Below are 25,584 nucleotides of genomic sequence, written 5' to 3'. Positions count from 1 at the left end.
AATTATAGCTGTATGGATTTCAAGTCCACCCTCACAGAAAAGACTAGACTATAGTAGGAGATTCTCAGGCTCCAAATCTTGTGGCCCTTTTCAAACATTCATTGCCAAGAAGCAAATGTTCAATTTACCAGCTGCTTTTTACATTATTATTGAATTATTGATTTGAAAATTTTGATCAAGAAAGCACTGAAATAGCAACTTCTTTATAAAGAATCACTCCTTATTACTATGGTTACATTTGATTCTCTTTATATATTACCTGTATTTATAATAAGGTTTTTGAGAGGATAATGCAGGTGAAATGTAGAAATTTTTAGAGGAACTCAGTTATTATTACAAAACACCAATACTACTGTTTTCCTTCTTTTATAAGCAAACATTCTTTTAATTCATAGCTAATATCACTGTTCCAGTTATGTGAATCTAAACAGATCTTAACTGTTAGGTGAAGTGTGTGTATATGCTTGAGAAAAAGAATAATCTACAAAGATGCTGAGGTTTAAATGTGAGCTCAGCTGGAGCCAGGCTACAAAGTGCCAGCGCTACCAAAGACTCACCAGTGTGGTGGGTAGCATTGTGGCCACAGGAAGCTCCAAGTACCCAAACCATGTTTTGCTCCAGTTCTGATGTCTGTCCAAAGTAGAACAATGAGCTAAATGTACCACTATCTATGCTCCTTCAGTCTCTGACTTCATGTGGCATCTTGGTGCTCTTTTGCTGACTACTTTCTGTCTAATCAAGAGCCCAGGTGAAAAGACACACAGTGGTGGGCAGGGAAATTCAAAACATGCAAGCAAGAGGAGGGAGGACAGGGTGGATATACAGACCAAACCGTAGAAAAGCCAGGCCTGGGATCCATTACTTCATGACGGTTTCCCTTACCTCCTGAATTGCTCTATTTTACCAAGATGTGGGCTTTCTCGCCAGCTTTCAAAAGTGAGCTGGACCAGATTGCACTTACCTCCTTGACTGCAGCTGCAGTGAGGCTACTGCATTCGGGTATGAATAGTCCCTCAAACTACCGGGGACAGGTGTTTGTTTTATTGTGCTGAATGGGACACCTCCCAGAAAACAATGTGGTAGAGTGAGTACTACCCTTAAATGAGCATTTGTTTATAGCTACTTTCTTTTTGCACAAATTTGAAATTTCAAAAATGTAAACAATCCCTTTTATACATGGTCTGTATTCTTCCAAATGCAGGCCATCTGCAATATAATTCGATTGCCACTTCCATTCTCATGCTGTCATGTGAGTGAGAAGTCATAACCACGAGGGTGTGTATTTCATCTTTGCTAGTAGAATTACTATAGACTTAGTGAGTACTAGAGACACAACCAGGTTGTGCAAAAATACTGCAATTCAAGAAAACTATAATTAAGCCCAGTTTTCTAACACAGGGCAGAAAATGATTTGACTACCAGTAGGAGGAAGCATAGCTCAACAGACAGGGCTGGGAAAACAATTTCAGTGCTGTCTGTGACTCTCTGCATCCCCAGAAATAAAAAACTTATGTTCTCTGTGTCTATTTCCTCATTAATTAGATGAGAAAAACTATACTTAGCTTTCCCACACAGATGCTGTAAACAGCTCTGTAAAGTATATAAATGATGCATAATCTAGAGAAGAAAAATTATTCAGAGGAGGAACATTTATCACTTAACTTGGGGCTAGGGGAGGAAAAAAAGAAAAAAAGGAAACATATAAAAGCAATAATGCTTTGTGAAAAGAAGCCTGCCTCATCTCCTGATGCAGAAAGAAGAGAGAAGAAATAAGGCACACAAGCTCTCTGGGAACTCTGGAGGGCCTGCAGGGAGCTCTAGAGAGCTGGGCTAGGCACCTTTGCAGCTTCATGCAATCTTGCGTCTCAATCAGCATTCCAAACTGGGGGAGGGGGAGGAGGCCACATGCACAAATCACACAATTTCATGCGAGTAGATATCTCTCTACCTCCTGGGATCATGAGGGACAGAGCACTGGCAGAAAGGGACTTTGTGACTTTCCCCGAGATTTTCTTTTTTTCTGTACTTTCTAAGCGCTGCCGAGCCATGTGAGAAGCGGGTTCACTGGATGGCTTTGAGGAATTATCTGTACTGTCCACACACTCGCTTCGTCCATTTATCTGATCCAAGTGCTCTGAAAAACTGCCAACTGTACAAAGAAGAAGGGATAAACACGTTCAGGAAAACAGGATAAGAGAGCTGGCAAAAGGGGAGAAGAGAGAGGAGAAAGGACAAACGCTGGGAAACATATTCCCTCGTGACTCACGAGTCCCTGCAGTGTCAGGCAAACATTAAAATCACATGATGGGTTGAGAAAGGTGACGTGGAAGAGGAAAAGATGAAAAAGGTGTCCATTCAGGTTTCATTCCAGTTGTATACAAGTCTGCTAATTCTCAATCAATGACTCCATTTAACTGGAATAATTACTTTCTAGAATCTACATTTTATAACCCTTGTAGAGACAACTTTCCCCCACCTCACCATGAAAGGCCATGTTATGAACCAAATATCACTTTATGAATAACTTGACTACCTACCATATATGATAACAATGATCATAATTAGCAATGCTATTAATAATGGTTTTTGATATGTGGACATCATTTAATTACTTCATGTAGACTTATGCCTGTGTCATCTTCTACCATCTTCCCAGGACACATCTCATACTAGGCTCAGGTATGTAACTTCTAGAAAAGTGCCTAAAGCGTCCCCTTTGACTTCTCACACCTTTCACTCTAAGCTTCTTCTAAATTTCAAAGGACAAGAAAAAGGATATTATTTTGGCTACATTACTCAATAGCTCCCTAAATCTTCCTGGCTTTTAATCTAGACAGTGGCAAATGCTGATCTGCCCCGAAGTAATTAGACTAGTAGGAAAATCCCCTTTCCTTTAAACCAGCCATGCTTTCTTTATTTTTAATTTTATTAACCTTTAATGTAAACTAGAAGTTTTTTTTAAAGTTAGAAATTAGGACTTCCTTCAGCAGAGTATCCTAAGAGAATATAACCACATAGGAAATGCAGAAATGGAAAATCACTGATGTCAGTCTTGTGACTGCACAGGCCAGGAGTAAAAAGTTCTTGAGCAGAGTGACCTGCTGAGTTGCCTCAGAGAAAAGCTGAATGGCCACTCATCCCTTTTGGTTCCTCCTACTCTTTCTTTCACAGGCTATCAGTTTTTCTCTTCCTTCTTTCCTTTCCTTTCCTTCCTTCCTTTCCTTCCTTCCTTCCTTCCTTCTTCCTTCCTTCTTCCTTCTTTTCCTTCTTCTTCCTTTTCTTCTTCTTTCCTTCCTTCCTTCCCTTCCTTCCTTCCTTTCCTTTTCCTTCCTTCCTTCCTTCTTTTCCTTCCTTCCTTCCTTCCTTCCTTCCTTCTTTTCCTTCCTTCCTTCCTTCCTTCCTTCCTTCTTTCCACAGTTGAAGTATGGCCTTAGTTCACAGGAGGTGGCACAGACTCTACAGGGTCAAAAAGATGGGAAGCCTGTGACTTGGGAGAGTGGGCTTAGGCACAGCACAGGACATGATCACCCACTGTGCTGTAGGTACAGAAAAGGATTCATGGACTTCTATTTGACACCAACCTGACCAACAAAAAAAGATAATCTTAAGGCAAATATCTACCATCTTTCTACTGTTACATGCCAAACTCAATCTCATTAACAGTATATCTATTCCATTCACTCTAAATAAAGAAATCGACTGCTGAAGGACTTAATAAAAAACTGCTTCGCAAATCAAAAATCTCATGTCAAAAACCTTAAGCTTACTTTTGGGTAAGCTACACACTTCCTTCTCCTTTCTAATTTGGTTTGGATAATATCATTGACAGGTATAAAATGAAAAGCTGAATCGCTTTACAATGAATAATTCGTTTCAATGCATTTGAGCTCTATGACTGACTTCAAGACTTCTACTTTTCTCTGATTCAAAAAACAACGTAGTCATGAGAAAAGAGAAACAGGTATAAAGCTGTACTTCCCTAAATGCCAGGCTGGGACTATGTAGTGTCCTCCTACCATCTCTTCCTTGCTTCCGCCTCGTTTCCTAGCACTGTACATAAGCTTGTGTTTCTTTTGTGCCATTGGTGGATGATGTCACCTATATGTTCTAGAAATGTCAAAGGTTCTTTATTTTTGATGGTGGAGCAATATAAAAATCAACAAATTTAATTTTACTACGGTCACAGTTTTCAGATTCCCTAATTATCCTTGGCTATGAGCAAATCAGCTCATCTCTCTATTCTGTACAGCCCCCAAGGTCTTTGATTATTTTTAGTGAGTGTATGGGGGAGACAAAGAGAAAGGTGGTTTGAATCTATTAATCAAAATGCATGGCAGGACCTAAGCAGATTTTTTTTTAATTACGAAAGTAATCTGTCAAATGCTCAGACACCATTCTCCTCCCTTTACCTCCCACCTTTCTTATAGCAAGTAGGTTGAAGAGACTAGGGGTCATCAACAATGTACTATATTAAGAATAAATTTTAAATGGAGGTAAACATACTCTATTCAGAGTAAGAAAATAAACTAAGAAATGTTAGTAACCAAAAATATAAAATACTGAGATTTGATTTGATTACCGAGATGAACTAAAAATGATCAGGGAGCCCAGATTCCTAGGTTGTTTCTATGTTACCTGTAAATTGCTATTCTCTTGGCTTTATAGAGTTAGGACAAGTCAATTTATCCTAATGGAAACAGAACTGGAGAAAGAAAAGAAAAAATATGCCCATTATTTTTCCCCACGATAAACTCTAAGTACATGTGAAACTCCTCCATAGAACCAAACTTTTTAATGAGGCTAAAATAAACCCATCCTGTAAAATTTGGTTTTCTGAAATAATTGAAAAAAAAAGAAAACTTTACACTATGAATATTCAGTTAGTTTAAAATATATTCATGAAAAATCTTGGAATCATTTATGGTTATCAATATAACATATTGAATGTGATTTAATGAAAACATTTATTATAGCAACCCTAAACCACATCCACGTTTAATTTTTTTTTTTAAAGCATAAGTGCACATTGCTCTGTAGAAGAATCTGCTGTGCATAAAACTTTATAAACCAAATATTTTAAATGCACTTCAAGGGCTTGCAAGTTGATCATCTGATGAGGAAACCTCCATTATTAAGGGCCAACAAGTATGTACGATACATTAAGAATTTTAAAAACCTGTGACACCATTCCTGTTGTCAGGAAGGTTGCTTCACACAAAAGTGACATTATACAGTGCTTCCATAGAAAAGGCCCAAGCCCCTTGACTGCTTCCCAAAGTCATCTCAGGAGTTTCTTACTCCAGTGACCCAGAGACCAGGAAGGTAACTTTTGTCTACAGTGGAGTTGTTTCATACGCACATAAAATGCCAGTTTGAACTGTGTTGGTACTTCTGACCCTCTTCCCACTCCCAGTCCCAGATATACAGCAGATATCTGTGAATCTCACAGTGTAAGCATCTTGCTGTACTCACACAATCTCGTGCAGAGAGATAAGTGATTTGGTACAACACGGCCCCTTAGCAAAAACCACCCCTTTCAACATGAAAGGGAAAACTAGCTTTCTGCTATACCTTATGGGTGACTTCAGACATTTTTGAGGGTGATTTTGACCACTTGACTCCTTGATATTATTCCTTATTCCTAACTTTGAGTTAGATGCAGCTTCATGACTCATGCCTTTGCATTAGATACAACTCCACGAGACACGCTTTTGCATGAGAGAACATGCTCTCTCTGTGTGGTCTGTCACTACAGGATCCTACTGAAACCCAACTGTGAAAGTTAAGACTAGCTCTCAGGTCAAGCTGAAGCAAGAATGGTATGCTGTATGGCCATGCACTCAGGAGGGGTCTGACACATCTGATCTTCATTCTAAGGAGCTCATTCCCCAAGCCCAAGAAGTGGGGCCGTGGAAGGAGTCTAGCTGCACAAAACACCAGCATCCCTGTCTGGCCAACCCTACGACTCAGCACCAGCAGCCACTTATCAATGTGGGTGATGTTCGGATGGCAGGCACCACACCCAGGGGCTTACCTGACAGGGTGGAGCTGCTGATGGTGCTGGCTGGGGTGGTAACCTCAGGCTCCTCCTGAGCACACTCTGCAGGAGGTAGGGCTGGCTTTTCTGGCTCTTCATGGAGGTCTCCGGAGCAGGGAGCAGCTTCACCTTGTTCTACTTCTGCTGAAATAGCCAGTTTGGGAAGCAGGCCAGAACTGAGTTTATGTCTGTTGCTTTCAGTATCTGAAGAGTTGGATGTGGATAACTGTTGCCTTAATTAAAAATAAAAACAAAGTCCTGTATACATACATACGAGGAAACTGTGTTCAAGATGAATTTTGGAAGAAATCAGGTAGAAATGAAACTTAGAAAGCCTAACCAAGACACATCTAGAGCAATGGTTCTCAAAGGGTGGTCTCCAGACCAGCAGTATCAGCACCCCCTAGGAGCTCGTTAGAAAACACATCCTCAGGATATGAATCGGGCACTCTGAGGATGCGCCCGGCAAACCAGTGTTTTTACAAGCCCTCCACTTGATTCTGATACACGCTCACATTTAAGAACACTGCTCTAGCAGCCACGGCTTATGATATTTCTTAACAGGCATTTCACATACATTTCAGAATATTCCGAACTCCAGCTTAGAGTTTCCGTGGATGGCAAAGTTGCACTTTTGGTTTTGTCCACAGGGTCTTCCTTCTCTTCTCCTGAATTTTGAGTTATTCGATCTATACTGCTGAAAACCTGGAAGGCAAATAGTCAATGTTTATTAATATCTTCTTAAAGAGTTTGTCAGGAAAAAAAAAAAATCATGGGAGAAAAACCTGAGAGCATGACTAAAGTTTGGATCAGGACTGTGTACTCAGAAGGTACTTTCCAATGCTGTTTACTTGAGTCCTGACATGAATGGTATAATCTTTTTTTCTTTTGGAGAGGGGAGCTACTAATTCATCACCCGATCACCATACCTTGTTATGGACTTTGTATCTGCAAACAAAATCCATAGATGCATTGGGGGGAGGATGTGGTGTAGACTTGGTTATGAGTCAGAGGTATTTGTTTGGCCTACAAATCCCAAACACATACAGGCAGCTTCACATGTCGATACTGGGATTTTTTAAGGGGATCAGAGCTTAAGCAAACCTGAGATCTCTGTTGGCCCACGGGAAAGATGGAAGTAAAACAGGGAGCCGAGCGCCCAGCCCAGGAAGCATCTCCCACTGCCCAAGTGAGCCTTCTGCTGTTCTCATGGGAATGGCCCTGACACTGCCTATATCTACTGGGGTAAGAAGGAAGGTGACTAAAGGACAGGAGACAGTGGGAAGGAAATAGAGTTTAGGGGCCGGCTTTGATGGGCCAGAGAACAGGCACTGGGAAAAGCCAGCACCCAATCATATCAAAGCTTCGGTCCCGGCTCTGGGACAGACCAGCCACCATGCCCTCCAGGGAAGTCCCTACCTCTTTCTGTCCTTCCTATAAACAGGGAGGGCTGTGCTGGACGATTTGCAGATGCATTCTAGATAGTCATTTAGAAAAAAGGTGCAGAACACTAAAATTACTAAATGCTATGGAAGAACTAAAGAGTAATCAGGCAAAATGCCATGGCAACAGAAAATATATAGCTATTGAAAATAGCAAAAGGGAGGTAGGGTGCCTTCTAGGTTTATTTCCATTTTCCCAAAACCCTGATGCCCTGTCTCAGAATTATCAGTTTTCTTTGTTTTATTTGTTTGTTCCTTTTAAACTTACCGCTATCAGTAAAAAAAAAAAAATCTTTCTCAAACATCAATTTTATTATCTTCTACCATTTCCAAAATTCTAGCTTAGCTTCCTCCTGCCTCAAAATATAACTTATATTTTGCATTATTGGTTACCAGGCTTTCTCATTCCACAATCAACTATCCCCAAGTGTCTTAGCTTTTGTCAAGGACTAAGCCTTCTCCTTTGTGTTTTAATCCATATCTTCCTTGGAGAGGGCTCTGCACGCACTGAGCTCAATGTTCTCATTATAACATGAAAGAAATGGGGGACACCTCCACAGCCTGGCACTGACCTAGACTAGGGCATGCAAGGTGATGCCAGTATATGCATGGCTATAATGTACTCCAAAGATATGACTATGAGTGGCAAGTCTGTGCCTCCAAGAAAAAGATGTTTATCTGTGGAGCATAAAACAGAGAAATATACTCCTGAGGCAGGGTAGAGGCTCTGGACCATGAAGATGGTGGTGGGGACGGAGGGGGTGGGGTCACTTTTTCTAAGCAAAAATAAATTTTAAGTACAGGAGACCCCAAGCTCCAAAACACTGTAGGTGGTTTTTACAATCATGTCCAGCTGTTTAGAGGTACCAACTATCTGGCCAGTGGGAGACTCCCTCAGAGAGATCCTGTATATTTATGCCATATTTCACTTACTTTTGAAAACCTATGTGAACATGAGGAAAACTGCCTTATTTCCACATTAAAGTCTTCATCATTCGTGTCATCTTCTTCCTCAGTCTCCATATGATGATACTTCTCTGACCGAGCTACCGAGAAATGTTTGGGAATAGTTCCAGTTACTTAGAATTTCAGCTTTTGATTTAGGCATTTTAATTATTAATTCTATATCAAAGCAACATTACATTTAAGAGCTCATAGGTTCTAGATGGGAAGATTCTATGAAAAGTGGAAATAATTTTCTACAAAGTAAAGGCCAAATAATGTTTTATGTCAGATAGTGCACATACTATCAAAATAACTTGTGTCATCTTCAGATTCCAGTTGGGGGATAAATTCTGCCTTCTGCCTCAGCAAGCTGTTCCAGTCTAGAGAACGGAAGAATCGATGCTGTTTAACTTCATAGGCACCACCTGGAGGGGTGGGGAGAGGGCAGGGGAGAAAGTGTTAAACTACCCTCCAAGCACAGGTACACATCTGCTTTTAAGAATAACCAAAAAAAAAAAAAGTATCAACAGAGAAACAAGTCATGGAAGTCTTATTTTTTCATTCTATAACCCAAACATCCCAAAATTTCTCCCATAATTTATCAGATGACTTGATTTTATTAAGAGCAGTCATTATGGCACAGATTTTCACTGTCAATTCTTCCGGGGCTTCCTCTAATTTTCAAAGGTTAATGATGTGACCACTTAAATGCACATTATGCTGAACCTGGGGACGTGGACACACGTTGGCCAAACACAGACTTTCATTACAAACCAAAGAAATTCTAACAAGGTGCAAAATGTGTTCACAGCAATATTTTCCCTGGAGGTTGGGTTAATAAGGATGAATTTTTCCTAAATAGAATATAATGGTTACCATTCAATTTTATTGGATTGCTCATTAACATGGGTAGGAATTATATTCTGTGGATTACAGATTCTTAAGTAAGAAATGGGCAAACCTATTTGATAGATGTATAATGCATGTGATAAAAATCAATCACAATTCCTAAGTTTTACGATTCTTTTTGTCAAGTCAGCATGATAGCACAATTCAGTAAAATAATGTTTTTAATTCAGTTCATGAATTTAAAGAGTGATTTTGAAGGGCAGGCCCATCAAAACATTACACTATACCCCATGTAAAGAGAAGAAGGTATACATGCCATAAAACCATAGCATGAGAATCAGGCCCCTGCCCTGCCTCAAACATGCACACTGTTGATAAAGGAGATAAGAAACAACCCGGAAAAAATATCAGGAAGAGAGGTTTCTCACAAGACCAATACCAGGGTCTAAACAGTCTCCCCGCCAGGAGATGCCCTTCTAGGTGTGATGTAAATGCCTCTTTAATGAAGTTGTCACCCATGCTTCTCAATCTGTCCTCAGTGGGGCACAAAAGGACTAGAATGAAAAATGCAAGCTGAATGAAAAATGGCCTTGGATCTTGGAGTGGAGGAGCTGGCTGTGGGGTCCCCAGCAGGCCCCTCCAGCACAAGGTGTAGATCAGGGCATCAAACCCAGCCAAGGGAAACTAGCGTTCTGCAAACAATGGAGTAGAGAGAAAAGAACAAAGTGGGAAAATATCCGCCAAAAGAGAGAATGATTTCTTTACAAAGTATTTGATTAGAATCTTTATCCAGGATCCTATCCAGGCCTTCTCTGTGTTCATAGCACAATACTGCAGTCTGATGTGATGACAACAGCAATAGCAGTGGCTGTCATTTGAGGGCTGATTTGACAAGTATTGCGCTGGGTACTAGAGGTATCATTTTTCCTTTAATTACATCATTGAAAGCAACCCCACGAAGTAGGTATTATCATCTCCATTTTGGGGTGGGGAAACTAAGGATAAACAACAAAGCATACTGGACCATGATCCCTGAATAAGGTTTAGAGGGCTGAACAAGGTCTTTCTAAAAACACCCAGGTCCATTCTCAGTACCATAATGTCACATGCCATTTAAGGGGGAGGCATGTTTTATTTTGCATCCTACCCTGCCAACTTTCTTGTATCGATTTGAAAGTGAACTCACAACTGCCAATACTAGGGAACTGAGCCAAACAGCCAATTTCTAAGGCTGTTCTCACAACACCTTTGCATAGTCCAATGCCAGATCTCCATGCATCATCTAGTCCAAAGCTCTCATCTAGTCCAATCGATGTCCTCAAATACAGCTGTCAATGACATTTTCTTCTAGTGCTCTCATCTTGGGGAAGTTAAAGCGTTTAAATATTTACCTATACAACTTCCTCACTGTGCCAACCACACTGAGGTCCAAAGAGTAAAGACCTACTCTGTGGCCCACCACACGCTATGCTGCAATGATCATCGTTCAGCTACTGCTCATGGGACCACACCAAATGGCAGCTCTGAACTCCAAGGTCACTCAGCTTTATCCAGAAAAGCATAGTTCTCTACAGCCAAAGGCTCAAACAGCACTTCTGGACCATATCCAGAGTTTCTGTATTTTTACTCCCCTGCCTGCTACCCTTTGGGACACAAGATGGTGAGAGTATTCACTTATCTCTGTGGACAATGACAAATGGGTCCTCCCCAAGGAGTTACAGCTCACTACTGACCAGCTCACATTTCTCATCCTTTGGCCTTTGTGCCCCACTGAGAAAAAGTTGCTTATCATTGGATCCTATTTCTCATGAGCTTTTGGAGAAAAGGGGAACAAAAAAATTAAAGGAACACACTGGGGAAAATTTTCCTCTACGCTAAACTGCTGATACAGCATGGACACAGAAATTCATGCAAACGACAGCTCTCATCGCGTGAATTCACTGGGTAGGGGTTGGAGACACTTGAACTCCTATGATGTACTAGGTTAATGTACTAGATGCCTGCATGAATGTTTGCATTTAGTCCTCACAATAACCCTAGGAGGTGTATAACATGCCCGTTTCCACAGATTAGGAATCTGAGCCTCAGGGTGATAAAGGAACTACTCCACACCTCCAGCTGGTACATGGGTAGGATCATATCTGAGCAGCTTTAAAGTCCAATGAGCCAGACTTCCACTCAATACAAGTTCAAAAGTCTAGTTCAAGTACAACAAGCTCCCAAATTCCAAGTTATGCTTTGGCACTAATGTTCTACTCCCTTGAGTTTTTCTCTCCTTTCATGGAAGTTTCTTAAACATCCATTATGTTCTTCCCTCTCAACCTCTCTAGTCTCTTGGGCAAATGTGCATTCGCACATTTTCACGGTGCATTATTTTGCCCACTAAATATGCATTAAATCCAAAATGCTGTCATTGGAAGCAGCATGGCAGGCCTGCGGGATTCTCAGCCTCTTTCTTTGAGTCCTACTGGGACCTGTCACATTGGACCTGCCTGTTTGGCAAGGACTTCTTGACAATGCTAAGAGCTTGGGCAGGGTCTTTCAAATGTCTCTTTTGAGCTTCTGATAGGAGATTTGTTTCTCAAACTGTCAAACCTGAAAAGACCAAAAGTATCAGTCAAGGAGAAAATTGCAGAAAGATAACTTGCGTCATATAATATATAAACATGGATATGCTGACCATTGTCATAGCCCTGTCTCATTAAATCAAGTCCAATCAAGAATCCAAGTATTCTTAGAGGAGGGAAATGGGTAGAATATTAAATAGGAAAACTCTCCAAACTGACATATAAACACTGAAGAGAAGGGGACTCTTTAGAAGGGGTAAGCTGACTGTAATATAATTTTAGTCATATCTTAGGGTAACACCTCTCTGGGACAGTTGATTAGGACATGTAAATACATACTTGTGTTGTTGCAGGGCAATCTTAAAATGCCACTGCTTCTCATATTTAGCTCAAGTGAGTTAAAATCACTCCTCAAAATTCTGCCCCATAGAGAGCCTTGACACCAATTCTTTGACAGCTACTCTTATCTCTTGAACCATAAAGCAAATCTGACTGTAGGTCACAGAGAGTGGGAAATAACAAGTTTGCTCGTCACTTCAGAGAAGGAGAAACCAAATAGGATGGGAAAAAATGTAAAATACACTGTTCAAAGAGTTCAATCAGTTCAAAGGTCCACTCATCCACTGAAAAAGGCAGAAAGGCATAGATGATACAATAGTAAGAGGCTCAATTCAAAACAGTTTCCCCAAATGAGCCTTGATTTTTAAACTTTGATTATCTAATCAAATAGTCTGCAAGATTTTTCTGTAAAGAGTCAAATAGTAAATATTTTAGGCTTTGTGGGCCACACAGTCTGTCCTGACTACTCAGCTCTGCCACTGTAGCATGAAGGCAGCCATAGACAATATATAAATAAATGGCACTGTTGTGTTTCAATAAAACTTTATTTATAAAATAAAGATTTGGTCCATCGGTTTTAATGCTTCATCATAAACTCTAGTATCACAGCCTTCCACACTTAAGCAACAACAGAGCTCTGCAACTGGGGAAGCTGTGGGCGAATGTGGAGAACAATGTAAGATAAATATTTGGGACTGTTGTAAATAGTTCTTGTCTTAGAAAAAAGGGGGAAGAGAATAATTTCTTCCGTATTTTCTAATATCTCTATTAAAATGAAGTAGAATGAAACAGCTCAGAGTAAACAACCCATCAAGCCGATTTTCACTGATGGAAATTGTGAATACTGTTTACTGTGTGCATGTGTATGTGTGTGAGTGTGCATGTGGTGTGTTCATATTTAATATTTAGTCTCACCTAGATAAATTCATATACTGGGGCTGGCTGAGACTCTATACTGGTATCTTTAAGTCTGTCTATTCAGAACAAGGAAGAAAAAGAAAAGGAAGGGCAGAAATTAAAAAAAAAAACTGGTAGCAGAACAGTCAGGAAAAATCACCAGCAACCAACAAATCTACTATCTCCTTAATATTGAAAGTCAGTGATATTTAATCCTTTCTCAGGTCTTAGTGCAGATCACCATGATGGAACAGCATAGCTCCACCTCGGGTACTTATTTCTTGTAATTAGTTCAAGAACTGATAACCCATTCCAAAGCCTGTAGATGGTAACAATGCTGGGTCAAATCCTTCTGGAAATATATATTTAAAAAAAAATCTCCAAATAAAAAAACTCTACATCTCTAATCCTCTGGTTCAAATTATTTAATATCCATGCTTTTCAGTACAGAAGAATTAAATATGCCCTTGAGGTTTTCTTCCAGAGAAATTGTATTTATTGAAACAAATTAACAAAAATTTCTGCTTTGTGAAAAAAAGAAGGAAAAAGAAGAAAAACAACATCCAATGTTCCAAATGTGCATACTGTTCTGAATCATAAAAAAAAAAAAAAAAAAAATCCAAACTACTACTGTTATAATGTCTTGTGGTCGTGTTCTACATCGACTAACAGATGTTTACTATGCAAAAAACAAAACACAAACACAAACCTCTGAGTGCTCCACATGGACATTATATCTTGCATATTAGCAAAATTAAAACATATGTGCTCTAACCTGTTCCCAGTCTCTCCAGGGGATTCTGTCTGAGAAGCAACGTAATCAGATCCTGGGCATCGGGTGGTGGTGCCTCATCCTTTTCAGGCCAGTTGATCTCATCTAGAAGGAAGAAAAGCAACTTTATAGCTCAAATGGTGGTCCATATCTCAAAAAGCATGGACATCCCCTGAGAGTTTGTCAGAAATGCAGAATTTCAGGGCCCACCTACTGAACCAGAATCTGCATCTTCAGTTGATTCTTAGGCCTAGTCAAGTTTGAGAAGCATTATTTCACAAGACAGGAATAGCACAGCTTTAAACAAAGCAGGGAGAGAATATTTCAATAACCGGTATCTTTCATTTGCCATTTTGATTCATTTTTCTTTGACAGAATTGGCTCACAACAAATTGCTCCTTCTGGTGATTAAGAGGACTTAATGGAGTGGAAACTCTAAACACCTGTGTTTCAGGTGGCCACCCATGCAGGGATCATCTGAGAGTAAGACTTTCTCTCCTACTATCCTCAGCTTAGAATTGGGCCACGGCCATAGAGTTCTGCAGCTCCAAGAAGCAGAAAGTAGTTTTGTAAAAATAACTATTTCCAGAGACAAAGGAAAGATCAAAATGCTAAGACTGAAGAAGAAAAAAAAATCTAAAGTAATCATAGTAAGGGAAGTATTTAAAATTGTCATAAATATTAGAATATGTTCCACATTCAAAAGGAGTTTGCCTGAAGATAGGTGTGCATGCTTGTGTGTATGGAAATGCAATAAAAACATGAGTTATTTCTGTGTGTGCCTGCCTCTAGCTTCCTCTGCTGCAGTTTAAATCTGATTTGGAAAATAAAACATGAATATGCATCTGAGCCGTAAGGCATTGAGAACAAAGCCAGCATTTGCTGCTTGTGTTAATTAAACAGTTGATTCCTCTTGCCATTCAGGCCTTAGTATATCAGAAAACAGCCTAGTTATAAATCCATAAACAGCTCGGATATTGTATAAAAGGGTTATTCACTGCAGGCAACTCACAGATCTACTTTGTTAAAATTTATAAATATGCCTGACTCACAAAGTCAGTGATAAAAAAATAATGCTGTGATTAAGGGGCTCCAAAATGAATTTTCCTTCTATTTCCACTGTTGGACCCCGTAAGCACAGTCCAGAATGAACTAGAGGTTGCTGATGGAGGTATCAGTAATGACTGACAAACTTTGAGAGAGGCCTTTTTAATCTACATTTCAAGGAAATTTATAAAAACAGCAGATAGGGTAGGAATAGAGCCTATTTAATTATCATTTAGTTTTGCCACAAGCCGCATAACAATAGTCAGGGTCAGCTTGCAGGTTAAGATCTAAAGGTTATTGAATTTTAAATGAAAGATGAACAGCTGTTACAGAAATAACATTATACCATAACAACTACCAATGAAATCATTAACAATCTGTGGATTAAATTTGCTTCCTTCCCATTCTCATTATTTATTATTTGGTAGACATTTGTTTTAGGGTTTATTACATTTTTGTTAATTTCTTCATTGTGCCATTAGCCATTTTTCCCATTTATGTAAACGTTACCCACATTAACCTTCTCTTCCCTGGTGCAACTTTGTTATTATGGAGAGGAAGACTGGACAGCAATGAATTCATCTGCAAATCCCACAGCAATTTCTTTTGCAGAAAAAGCACACCATAAAATTGGTTACATTGCCAGTACATTTCCAAATTCCGTGTTAACGAAACTTCCTCTGATCAATTTTCAACACAAATTGCTCTCTTGATATGGTGAAAGTCAGTTATGTGTTATGATGAGTGAGTTCTTTTAATTTGTTGGCTAAACTGTTTGATAAAGGTTAACATTTTAGTAGTAAATACGGTGATACTTCACAGAATTACATTAAATAGCTGCTTCCCAATAGTGGTTTAAAGATAACTCCTGATGATATTTACCACTGATGACTTGTCCAAATAGCTCTTCTGGAGTGTCCCCAAAGAATGGCACGCATCCAACCAGAAATTCATAGAGGATAATTCCCATGGCCCACCAGTCCACCGGCTTCCCATAACCTTGCCTCAGAATTACTTCTGGTGCAATGTATTCAGGTGTGCCACAGACCTAAAAGATGATTGCAAAATTAGAATAATTGGAATGCTAGACATGAATTAAAATAACCAAGAGGGCTAAATATCAATTATTTTGCCCAGAGTGCACCTGATCAACCACATGGAAACACACAGATAAAGAACTTAAGAACAGCAGTTACAAGTCGGTATCCTAAATACCAAATGCAGTAATTATTTAAATACCAAAGAAAGGAAGTTTAGAATTCTACTCTAATGTTAAACCATTTGTAGCGTGTCCTTTCAAATTGAGCACCCGACTGCATTTGGCAGTTTTACTTATTTTACAATATTAAAAACATTTGTAATCCATAAGTTTAAAATAATAAGGCATTTTTTTATCTGTCAACATCAGAAATAGTTTCAGCATTTATATGGCCAAAATATATTCACACCCTGGTTACTTCATAAAAGCATGACAGTTGAGACGTGTTTACCTTAAGTAACTTTACAATGAACAGATTGTGGGCACATGGTAATGAGGCATGCTTTAAGAGAAATGGGCCATGGCTCGGATTTTAGCACCCGTGATTGTACAATGCATCATGAGTTTCACGAGTACTCTACTGAGACTCCTGAATTCCTTACAAAAACAGTTTTCCATTTGTCTCTCTCACACTTCCACTTGTGTGCAATTAGATCTTTCGTCTTGCTAATAGACCATAATGTGGGGGAGGAATGTGGAGGAATGGACAGTTCAAAGAGGCCCAGGGAGAAAAATGGAGGCAATTTGCACTTTATTAAATGTAAGGCTTATATAAACATCTAAACCCCCAGTACTAACGTGGAGATCTCTCACAAGCTGATTCCGAAATTCACTGGAAATATCATACTTTGTTATTTCTCTATAGAACCGAACACCATGCAAGCTTACCTGTTTGTCTAAGAACTCTCGAGCATCCTTCTCAATGTGACCCTCATAAAGATTGGTAGTCATGCTCATTAGTCCCACCTTGGATAATCCAAAATCAGTCAGTTTTATGTGTCCCATGGAGGTGACCAACAAACTATGAAGCAGAAGGACATATATTACAACATTCACTTTGAAGCTTGTTTTTTTTTTTTTTTAGCTCCCTCCCTCCGTCAATTTAGAAGACCATTTAGTATATAGGTGTCAATCTTATTACAAAACTCGGCCTGGGAAGAGATGAAGTCACAGGAAGATGTCAAATACTTGCATCTGGCAGCTGAGTGTAATTCACAAGGGAGGGCCAGAGACCAGGCCCAGCTATTCTTTGTTGGAGCAGTCAAATACAGTATCATTTAAAACCTGAAACTGTTAAAAGAATTCAAGTATGGAAGTCTGACATCTTTCTATTTTCAGAACAAGAAAACAAAAGAGAAAGTGCTACCAATAATACTATGTCACACATCAGGAACTAAGATAAGCAACCCATCTGTGATTCAGATGAAACCAAAGATAAAGCACTTGGACAGGAAAATGAAGTATTGTTTCAGATTTCAACTTCTGGCTTGAATTTAAATTTCTACTTATTAAGCACAAAACCTACATTTCTTATACATGCAAAGAATTCACATTTGACAGTTTTATGAGTTTATATTTTAAAAAATTTTCATTTTAAGGGGGAAAATCAAAATTTTAATTAAAAAATTAAAGGAATAGAGAAGTTAAGGGAAAAAAGCTTCTGAAAGGAAATAGGCTAAAATTCTAATAATTGTCCTTGATGATGTTGTGAATTACCAGAAACATTTAAAGAAAACTGTTTTTCTGTATTTCGGCATTTTCCAAATTTTCTGTAATGAGCATGAGTTAAATTTATCATACAATTTTCAACACACATTAAAGCTTTACAAATTAACATGTAACGCTTTTAGAGGCTTTTCAAATTAGTGGAGAAGGCATACGACATTTAATAAATAATGTCAAGATAAATAGCTAGTCGTTTGGAGAAAGATAGTCTATCTGTATCTCAAATCAGACACGATAATGAACTCTCGATAGATTAAATTTTTAAAAATTATATTATGAGTAAGATAGAATATAATTTAAATATATCTTGGAGTAGAGGAAAATTATGTAAGTATGTTACCATATGTAGAAACTATCCAGAAAATAATAGTAGCCATCTATGTAGCTATTTAAAAGTTTACATAATAAAGTTTTTAAAAAATTAACTAACTCTCCTTTATAATCATCCTTTTCTTTTGTTTCTTATAAGCTATTATTAGAAGCATCATAGCCCTTAAAGGATTATATATAAATTACCATATATACTGTTAAAATAACTCATCCAGACACATTATGGGAGAATTTTAAAATGTACAAAGTAGCATTAAAAGAAAATATTTTTATAGACCTAAGAAAACTTTTGTATTGTGTAATAAAAAAAAGAAGAGATATTTCGTCAGTGTACATACTTGTCTGGTTTCAAATCCCTGTGTACAATTCCATAATTATGCAAATATTCCAAGGCCAGCACTGTCTCAGCAAAGTACATCCTGGCCATATCAACAGGAAGAGGACCCATGTTCTTCATTAAGGTAGCACAGTCGCCCCCTATTAAACAAAAGAGAAAGATTTAGCAGGTATAGTATAAGCTAAAATTGAAGAAGACCATCAGTTTAGACTGCAGCATTTCAAAGCAGAATGGCCTTTACTCACAGATACACCTTATCATATCTGTAAGTGGAGACTATGTTAAGTGATCGTGTTTCTAATTAAGATGTGATGTGGAGAAAATATAGCTTTTATTTAAAAAGCAGTAGTTAGAAGAGAGCAGGGCTGGCTCTGAAGTGGAACTGAAATTTGAAAAACTGCTAGCAGAATTTTAGGAACATGGTGGCAATTTAAAATACACCAATATAAAACATGAATTCTGGAATCAAGCTTCCTGAGTTCAAATTCTAGCTCTGACCGCTACAGGTAGAGGGACCTTAGGGAAACCTGGCTTGGATCTTTCATCTGTAAGATCAGGATAGTAAAATAGTGTCATCCCATTTAGGATTATTGTGAGGATTCGATGAGGTAATCTATGTAAAGAATCTATGTAAAGCACGTGATAAATGTTAGTTCTTGTAAAAAAATAACCACAACATAGGTTAATAAAGCAAAGTATTGGTGTGGCGAAGAGAACAATGGGTGGAAATCAGGCAAGCTTTGTTTTCGTCTTATATCTACCACTGAATATCCAGTAAACCTATCCCCTTCTTGGGGATCAGTTCACTCATCTGCAAAATAAAATGGCTGAACTAATTGATATTTAATGTTTCCTCCAGTCTTACAGTTTGGGGATTTTGTTCAAATAATTACAAGAACTTAAATTAGATGTTTTAAAAATTATTTTGGCCCTTGCCAATCAATTCATTTTATTTATTAACAGTTTATTTCAACAAGTCATGGCCACTCGAATACTCAGAAATTTAATGTAAAATTGATGGAAATAAATTACTTGGAGCACTTAAAAGGCAGACCGCAAACAAAACAAAAAATAAAAAAAGCTAGATTGTCTTGAATATGTCTCCTTTCCCCTAACTTATTTTTAATTTCCTACCACAGACCATAAATAATATATTTTTAATTCATTCTTTAAGATTAATAGTAATGAATGATGTTATGATATGTGATAAAAATAAGTAGAAAAAATCCCATCCCTTATATTCCAACTTTTATGACCAATTGAGAAGAGGTAGTTAGAATTAAAAGCTATTAAAAAAGAAAAACAACCTTTTTCCAAATAGCACTAATTTTCCCTTTGTTATAATAGAGCAGGCACTTTACAAGCAATTATCACAAGATAATGACTGGGAATACAGCCATCTCACTGCCTGGCTTCAGTTCCTAGGTGGATATAACCATTATGTGGCAGAAATACAGAAAGCTTCAGCCACACAAATGAGCAAGGAGTTTCTGGGTACAGGTGTCATATTCTGTGTCACAGACTGATTTACCTTCCACATATTCCATAACCATGCACAAGTGGCGCCTTGTTTCAAAGGAACAATACATGCTGACTACAAAGGGGTTCTCTGCAAACGTCAAGATATCCCGTTCCACAAAGGCCTGTTGGATCTGGTTTCGGAGGATGAGGTTCTGTTTATTAATCTTCTTCATGGCAAACCTCTGCCGGGATTCCTTATGCCGAACGAAGTAGACTGCCCTGAAAAGGAGCACAAGAGTTGGGGTTCACCGAAGAGAGGATGCTTCTGGGTAAAGTAAACCATGTGATCATCAACTTTTTAAGTTCCCATAGCAGCCAGAATTCAGCTCACAGAAGCTATGCTGGCAGCTACAAACATCCAATTTCTGGCCAAAGTCCTTTGGCTAGATTGATTTTTTTAAATTCTTTCAACAAAGGTCAGAGGTCATACATAAAGCATCAAATTCATCTTCACTGCTGAAGGAAATGGACAGTCTCAAGAGTAAGCTATGTTTTCAGTTTTTCCACAAACAAAATCCAATATATAAGTCAGAACAGGAAAGAATGAACGAAAGTACATCCATATGATGAGAGGAAGATCTTTCCTAGCATTAGATATATGTTAGGCATTTTTTTCTTGACTGACTAAAGCAATTATTTTCTATATAATACCCTAAGGATCTTCAAAAAGACCATAGCTTCTTAGAGTAGGCTTCCAATTTGAGAGTAATTTACTTCCAATGAAATTTTCAGATAAATGAGAAGTGAATAACAGGTCATATGAGGCTATCCCGAAATAAAGAGTAGCAGGCCTTGGCATGAGTCACATCTGTGCCTGTTTCCCAACATAAAAGGTGGCCAATAATATACTGGTTTCTGTTCCATTCAACCCATGGCCAAGGTGTCAGGCAGCTTTATTGTAAAATGGATTCTCTGAAGCTTCGAATAATGTGGACAAAGGAAATAATTAGGAGGAGGAGTCTTAAAACTCCACCTGGAAATGATGAGCAATAAATGTCTTAGACTGGCTCCTTTTCTCATTAGTTATTCCTCACTTGTCATTATTGTGGGAGAACAGGTTTGAACTCTCAGGTTAGACGATGCTCAGTTAAGTAATAATTGACCTAAAGAGCTATCAGTCATTAGAATTGTATAATAGGTTACATGGGGCTGCCTGCAACAAATGCAATGACCAAGTAAGTAGTAATTTACCTAAAAAGCAATTAATCACAGCAAAGTATATCCGACAATCTGCTCCTAAAATGAGGGGTTATCTGATCTGAGATGCATTTTCCACTAGTTATAGTCATCGTCCTTGAAAAATGAATATGAGGGACTAAGCTGCCCTATATTCCTGCTGAACCAATACATCAGGGTGGTTCACTTACATATAGGTCACTCAAGTATATTCAATCTCAGTTTATTGAAAGTCACATTTTCCCCATAAGTGGTCAACTGTGAATTAATTTTTCTTTCAAATATGTGTATCTTTATCTTTGTCTTATTGCATTCATCTGTTCCCTTCACTCACAAAATTACACATTTTTGGGGTGAGATCTCTGTTTAAACTTTACTCCTTTTTTTTTGCTTTACTCTTTTTTCTCTCTATCCTTATTTCTTTGGATTTCTACCTTTTCTTTTACTGTATAGTAAAAAGCTAGCCACACTCTACACAACCAAGTCAAGGAACAATCTGGTGCTATTATTCCCACAGAATGACAAACTGATGTGAGAGATGGGCATCTGGGTGCCCAGTGTTTTCTTCACTGGCTAGTACTTCAGAAGGCCCCAAAACTTAGGATCCAACCAGCCAGGTTTATTTCCACACCTGTTTGTATGGCTAGGCTTGATATCATAATTAACTAATTTAAACAAATATTTAAACTGATAAAACATGAATGTGAAAAGGAAAAGCCTTACTGTTTATAAGAAAACTAAACAGAATGCTTTGGAAAGTACTGATAAATATGTGTCACTAAATAAAATTTTTATTGATTTAGTATGGGTGAGAAGATTTCCAAAAGTTGAGAAAATAATAAAAATCTAGGTTCCTACATTCAGATTGCTTCAAGTTTCTGCTTCACCTATAAAGAAGTTAAAATTCGAAAATAAAAATAACGTATTATAAATATGGTTTATATTGTTTGTTTTAAAAGGACCTTACATCAAAAGACAAATTTATACATATTTAAATTAAAATGTTTAACATACATATCATTTTTTTTGTAATTTCCTACTTTGATCAACTTTTTAATTAACCAGCAAACTACTCATTCTTTCTAAATCAGAATAAAGGCTTTTACAATATATATTTTTTTCCAATTACTGATTGAATAAAATCCTTGCCTGCTCAGACTCTGGTAGCTGGACAGACAGGTAAAATGGGGGCAGAGAAAATCATTTGGCCTCTCCTTCAGTATCAGACAAACACTGGTAAACAAATATTGTCATGAAGAAAAATTTCTGAAGTAGAGAATCTATTTTTCGATGAAATTTAGAATTCAAAATGTTAAAAGGAAAAAAACAATATCATTATATTATCACTTGCCTAAGTCAACTATGACATAGTTTACTTTCCATCTCTCCTTTCAATAGTTAATATTTAGTTCTAAGGACCCTCAGGCATACAATATTATTAACTTCACTCTTAGACTATCAGAAGGTCGTCATTTTGATTGTCAATCAGGAATCACCATTTTTTACATAAATAACTGTTCAGCATTATGTTTGAAAAGAACAGAAAGTAATGGAAGAAGAATGGAGTTGTACACAATTTTATGAAAAAAGAAAAGATGCCTCAGGCCCAATTTGACCAGCATCCAGAGTAGGTTTTCATTGACGCTGTGTAAAAAAATGGCTTCTGCCTTTATTCTTAGGTGTTCAGGCCATAAAATTTGATTTGACTTTCTGCTTTCCCTCAGTATGATATAGTTAAAATAATCAGTTAATCCTTAGGGAAACTGACTTACACCAATTAAAATTAATCCCATAGGTAGTTGAGCTATCACTGCCTAAGGATACATATATCTTGATCAAGTTACAAAAGCCAAATAGACTTCTTCATTAGAATTTGATATAGCTGGATTTTTGTTTATTTGTTTTATGTTCTTCATTCTTACATTTCTGTAGTGCTTTGGAAATATTATTCTTAACGCTGAAATGCATTTTAGTAATAATTATCTCTCACATACACCTTTCCTCCTTTCCTGTTAGTCAGTGTTCCAAATGAACTTAAGTCAGGAGAGAGAGAGAGAGGGAAAGAGAGAGATTGAAAAAGAGAGAAACAAAGAGAGACAAGAGCCAACAGACATCTAACACTGTTAAGCAGAGCTGTAAATCTCCCAAGGATATAAAACTGGAGTGATTCAGCTTCATATTCTCTGCTTTCTGGCCCCCAGGGTTGTTTTCTTTGAAAAGGCTGCTTCTGCCTCCCTTTTCTTGCACTGACCTCCCTGCGAAATCAGAAAACTCAAGGGTGATGCAGGCAGCCAAGGGCCCTCGTTCTCTCTAAGCCAAGCTTCACTCCACCCATGCAGAACTGAGGTGTGGGAGTGGGGAGAGATGGAATCAGGAGCTGACAGAATCTGGAGCAGAATGAATCAGTTCTATAGAGAGTGTGAATGTCTAATGCATATAAAATTATGCATGAATCTGAGAGCTGATACATGAATCTGTGCAAGCAAATCTGCATGTGGGAATGAGGGTGCATATGTTAGAGAAAACCTGAGAGGAAAGGCTACAGGGAGAGAACGTGTGGGAGTGGGGGCACAGGCAACTGGCTCACATGGGTCTCTCAGGTAACTGACTCCCTTCCTTCGAGGGCCAAGAGAGAACAACTGCAATCGAGGCGAGAAAGTGAGCAAGGTGGGGGAGAAACGTCGTGCCTTTCAAATTTAGGGTTTTTAAAAAAACGTTTTAGAATTTTAAGTCGATTTTATTCTTTCACTTAAAAAACATTCCAAGTTGTAATTTAAAAATCCAGGTGAAAGTGCTCAATGGAAGAAAGACCTCTATACCCTAATTAAGATGGCCAGAAGTTATAACAAAAGAATATTTAGAGTCAAAAAGAGCTCTGCTTTGAATCAGTGTCTGTGACCAGATCTCTGAGCTTCTCTTTCCCCAGATCTAAGTGGAAACAAGAACAGCTACCACACAAAGCTCTTGAGAAGAGAACACAGATAAAAGAAACTAGTACAATGCCTGGCACATACTAAGTGTTAGCTTTCTATGGAGTGCTAAGTTGGTTTAACTTTCAATCAGGGATCCAAATCATTTAAACAGAGAAGGAAATCAGATGCTCAGCAAATTAGCAAATTGGCTTTATAACATGAATTGTCACTAAGTAGGATGTTGAGAAAACCATGATGTGTATTAGCATGACAGGTAAGAGGCTCTTCCTACTGAAGGTTAGTCCCCAACATAACCAATTTTCAAGAAGTCGTGGCATCAGTGTCACTCAGAGTCACTGACATAAGAGGTACACCGGTACCAAGATACCTAAGAAAGCCTCTAACAACTCCAGTTCAACTATCCATAGAGGGATCCATTTGTTCGGCTGTTCGCAGAAGCCTGTAATCAGCATCTTGACTGGGTGGACCAATGGGTGTAGCTCCATTCAAATTTAAATTAGAAATAATTAACATGTAAAGGAAATCTGTCAAAAATGTAATGAGAGATTAAATCTGAGAAGAGAAAAAGAGAAAAAAAAAAGCATTTTGGTTGATTGGCAGAGGCTCCTACAGGCAGCTTGTGAGCCCATTAATGACTTGGCCTGCATCCTGGGTGTTTACTGATTCACAGCTTGTTTAACTTCATGTATATTCCCAACCATTCCCCAAAGTGTGATATACCTCATCTACTATACAGTGGTTTAATTGCACTACAAATGAGTTTACGCAACCAATTAGAACTCCAAATACTGCTAAGATATATGCCCACATTTTATCAACATGGTGCTTCACAGATAATCTTATTCCAGAATTCCACTGCCAATAAAATCTAGCAGTATTCAAACCCATAAATCAAAGTCCAGTCTTCTCCCTAAGAAATCTTCAGAGGTGCTCCAAAACTAAAAAGAATGAAAAACAAATAAACAAATAAAACCCACAGAGAAGAGCATGCTGAAACAATTTCTTGGGTAGAAAAGTTTCAACAAGGTCTTTGAAGGAAATAAAATATCACGAAAATAAAACATCAGAGAGCATTTATAAGCCCCATCAGGAAATATGCCATTTGACATAATCCTGAAAGCAAATCAGTGAAGCATAGGAAGGACTCACAAATATTTAAGTTCTTCACTAAGTTAATGGTGTGGAAAATATCAGAGGTAAAAAAAAAAAAAATTGTAAGGAGAAAGATCCCTTGTGGCACCACAAGAATGACTTTTATCTCATCTGTTCATATCTGTGAAAAATGGCAATAAATGTCTAAGAGATCGTTTATTGCTCTCCTTATACAGATGGAATTGAGATTAATACTTAATTAAACTAGAATTCTCGGGCTGTCTAAAATGGACCAGAACATTGTTTGTGTATTAATTGCCCTTTCAAACTATTTATTAGTAGCTCAGAGGATCATGTCACTATTGACCCTTTGCCATGAAAAGGGAAATCATGTGTCTACAAAAATGGATTGAGGAAGGGGCACCACGAACATGATCAGAGTATAGCACAGAGTTCAACTGAAAAACAATCCTGATGTAATATAAAGACTAAAAGAAATGTACTGCTCTTAATTTTCAACAAGTCTTCCTATTTTA

At 38.0% G+C, this 25,584-nt stretch overlaps 1 protein-coding gene across 14 annotated transcripts in view; it reads right to left on the bottom strand.

The window, feature by feature from the left end:
• MAST4 (microtubule associated serine/threonine kinase family member 4) overlaps positions 1 to 25,584 on the bottom strand; it is a 513,739-nt gene that overhangs the window by 18,875 nt on the left and 469,280 nt on the right. For 10 of the 14 annotated variants that reach the window (XM_039870096.1, XM_039870097.1, XM_039870098.1 and 7 more), the window contains 10 exons: positions 19,858 to 20,066; positions 18,328 to 18,466; positions 16,823 to 16,955; positions 15,778 to 15,943; positions 13,852 to 13,953; positions 8,727 to 8,849; positions 8,413 to 8,525; positions 6,615 to 6,742; positions 6,035 to 6,270; positions 1,949 to 2,149 (listed from right to left, as the gene is read on the bottom strand). In XM_039870096.1, the coding sequence (XP_039726030.1) occupies positions 1,949 to 2,149; positions 6,035 to 6,270; positions 6,615 to 6,742; positions 8,413 to 8,525; positions 8,727 to 8,849; positions 13,852 to 13,953; positions 15,778 to 15,943; positions 16,823 to 16,955; positions 18,328 to 18,466; positions 19,858 to 20,066 (1,550 nt within the window). The remainder of the gene's footprint in view (positions 1 to 1,948; positions 2,150 to 6,034; positions 6,271 to 6,614; positions 6,743 to 8,412; positions 8,526 to 8,726; positions 8,850 to 13,851; positions 13,954 to 15,777; positions 15,944 to 16,822; positions 16,956 to 18,327; positions 18,467 to 19,857; positions 20,067 to 25,584) is intronic. The other 4 variants (XM_039870100.1, XM_039870108.1, XM_039870110.1 and 1 more) reach the window with 1 other exon arrangement.

This window comes from Pteropus medius, unplaced genomic scaffold, assembly GCF_902729225.1.
Source record: "Pteropus medius unplaced genomic scaffold, Ma_sr-lr_union100, whole genome shotgun sequence".
Classification (NCBI taxonomy): domain Eukaryota; kingdom Metazoa; phylum Chordata; class Mammalia; order Chiroptera; family Pteropodidae; genus Pteropus; species Pteropus medius.
This window is presented reverse-complemented; position numbering and strand designations above follow the sequence as displayed.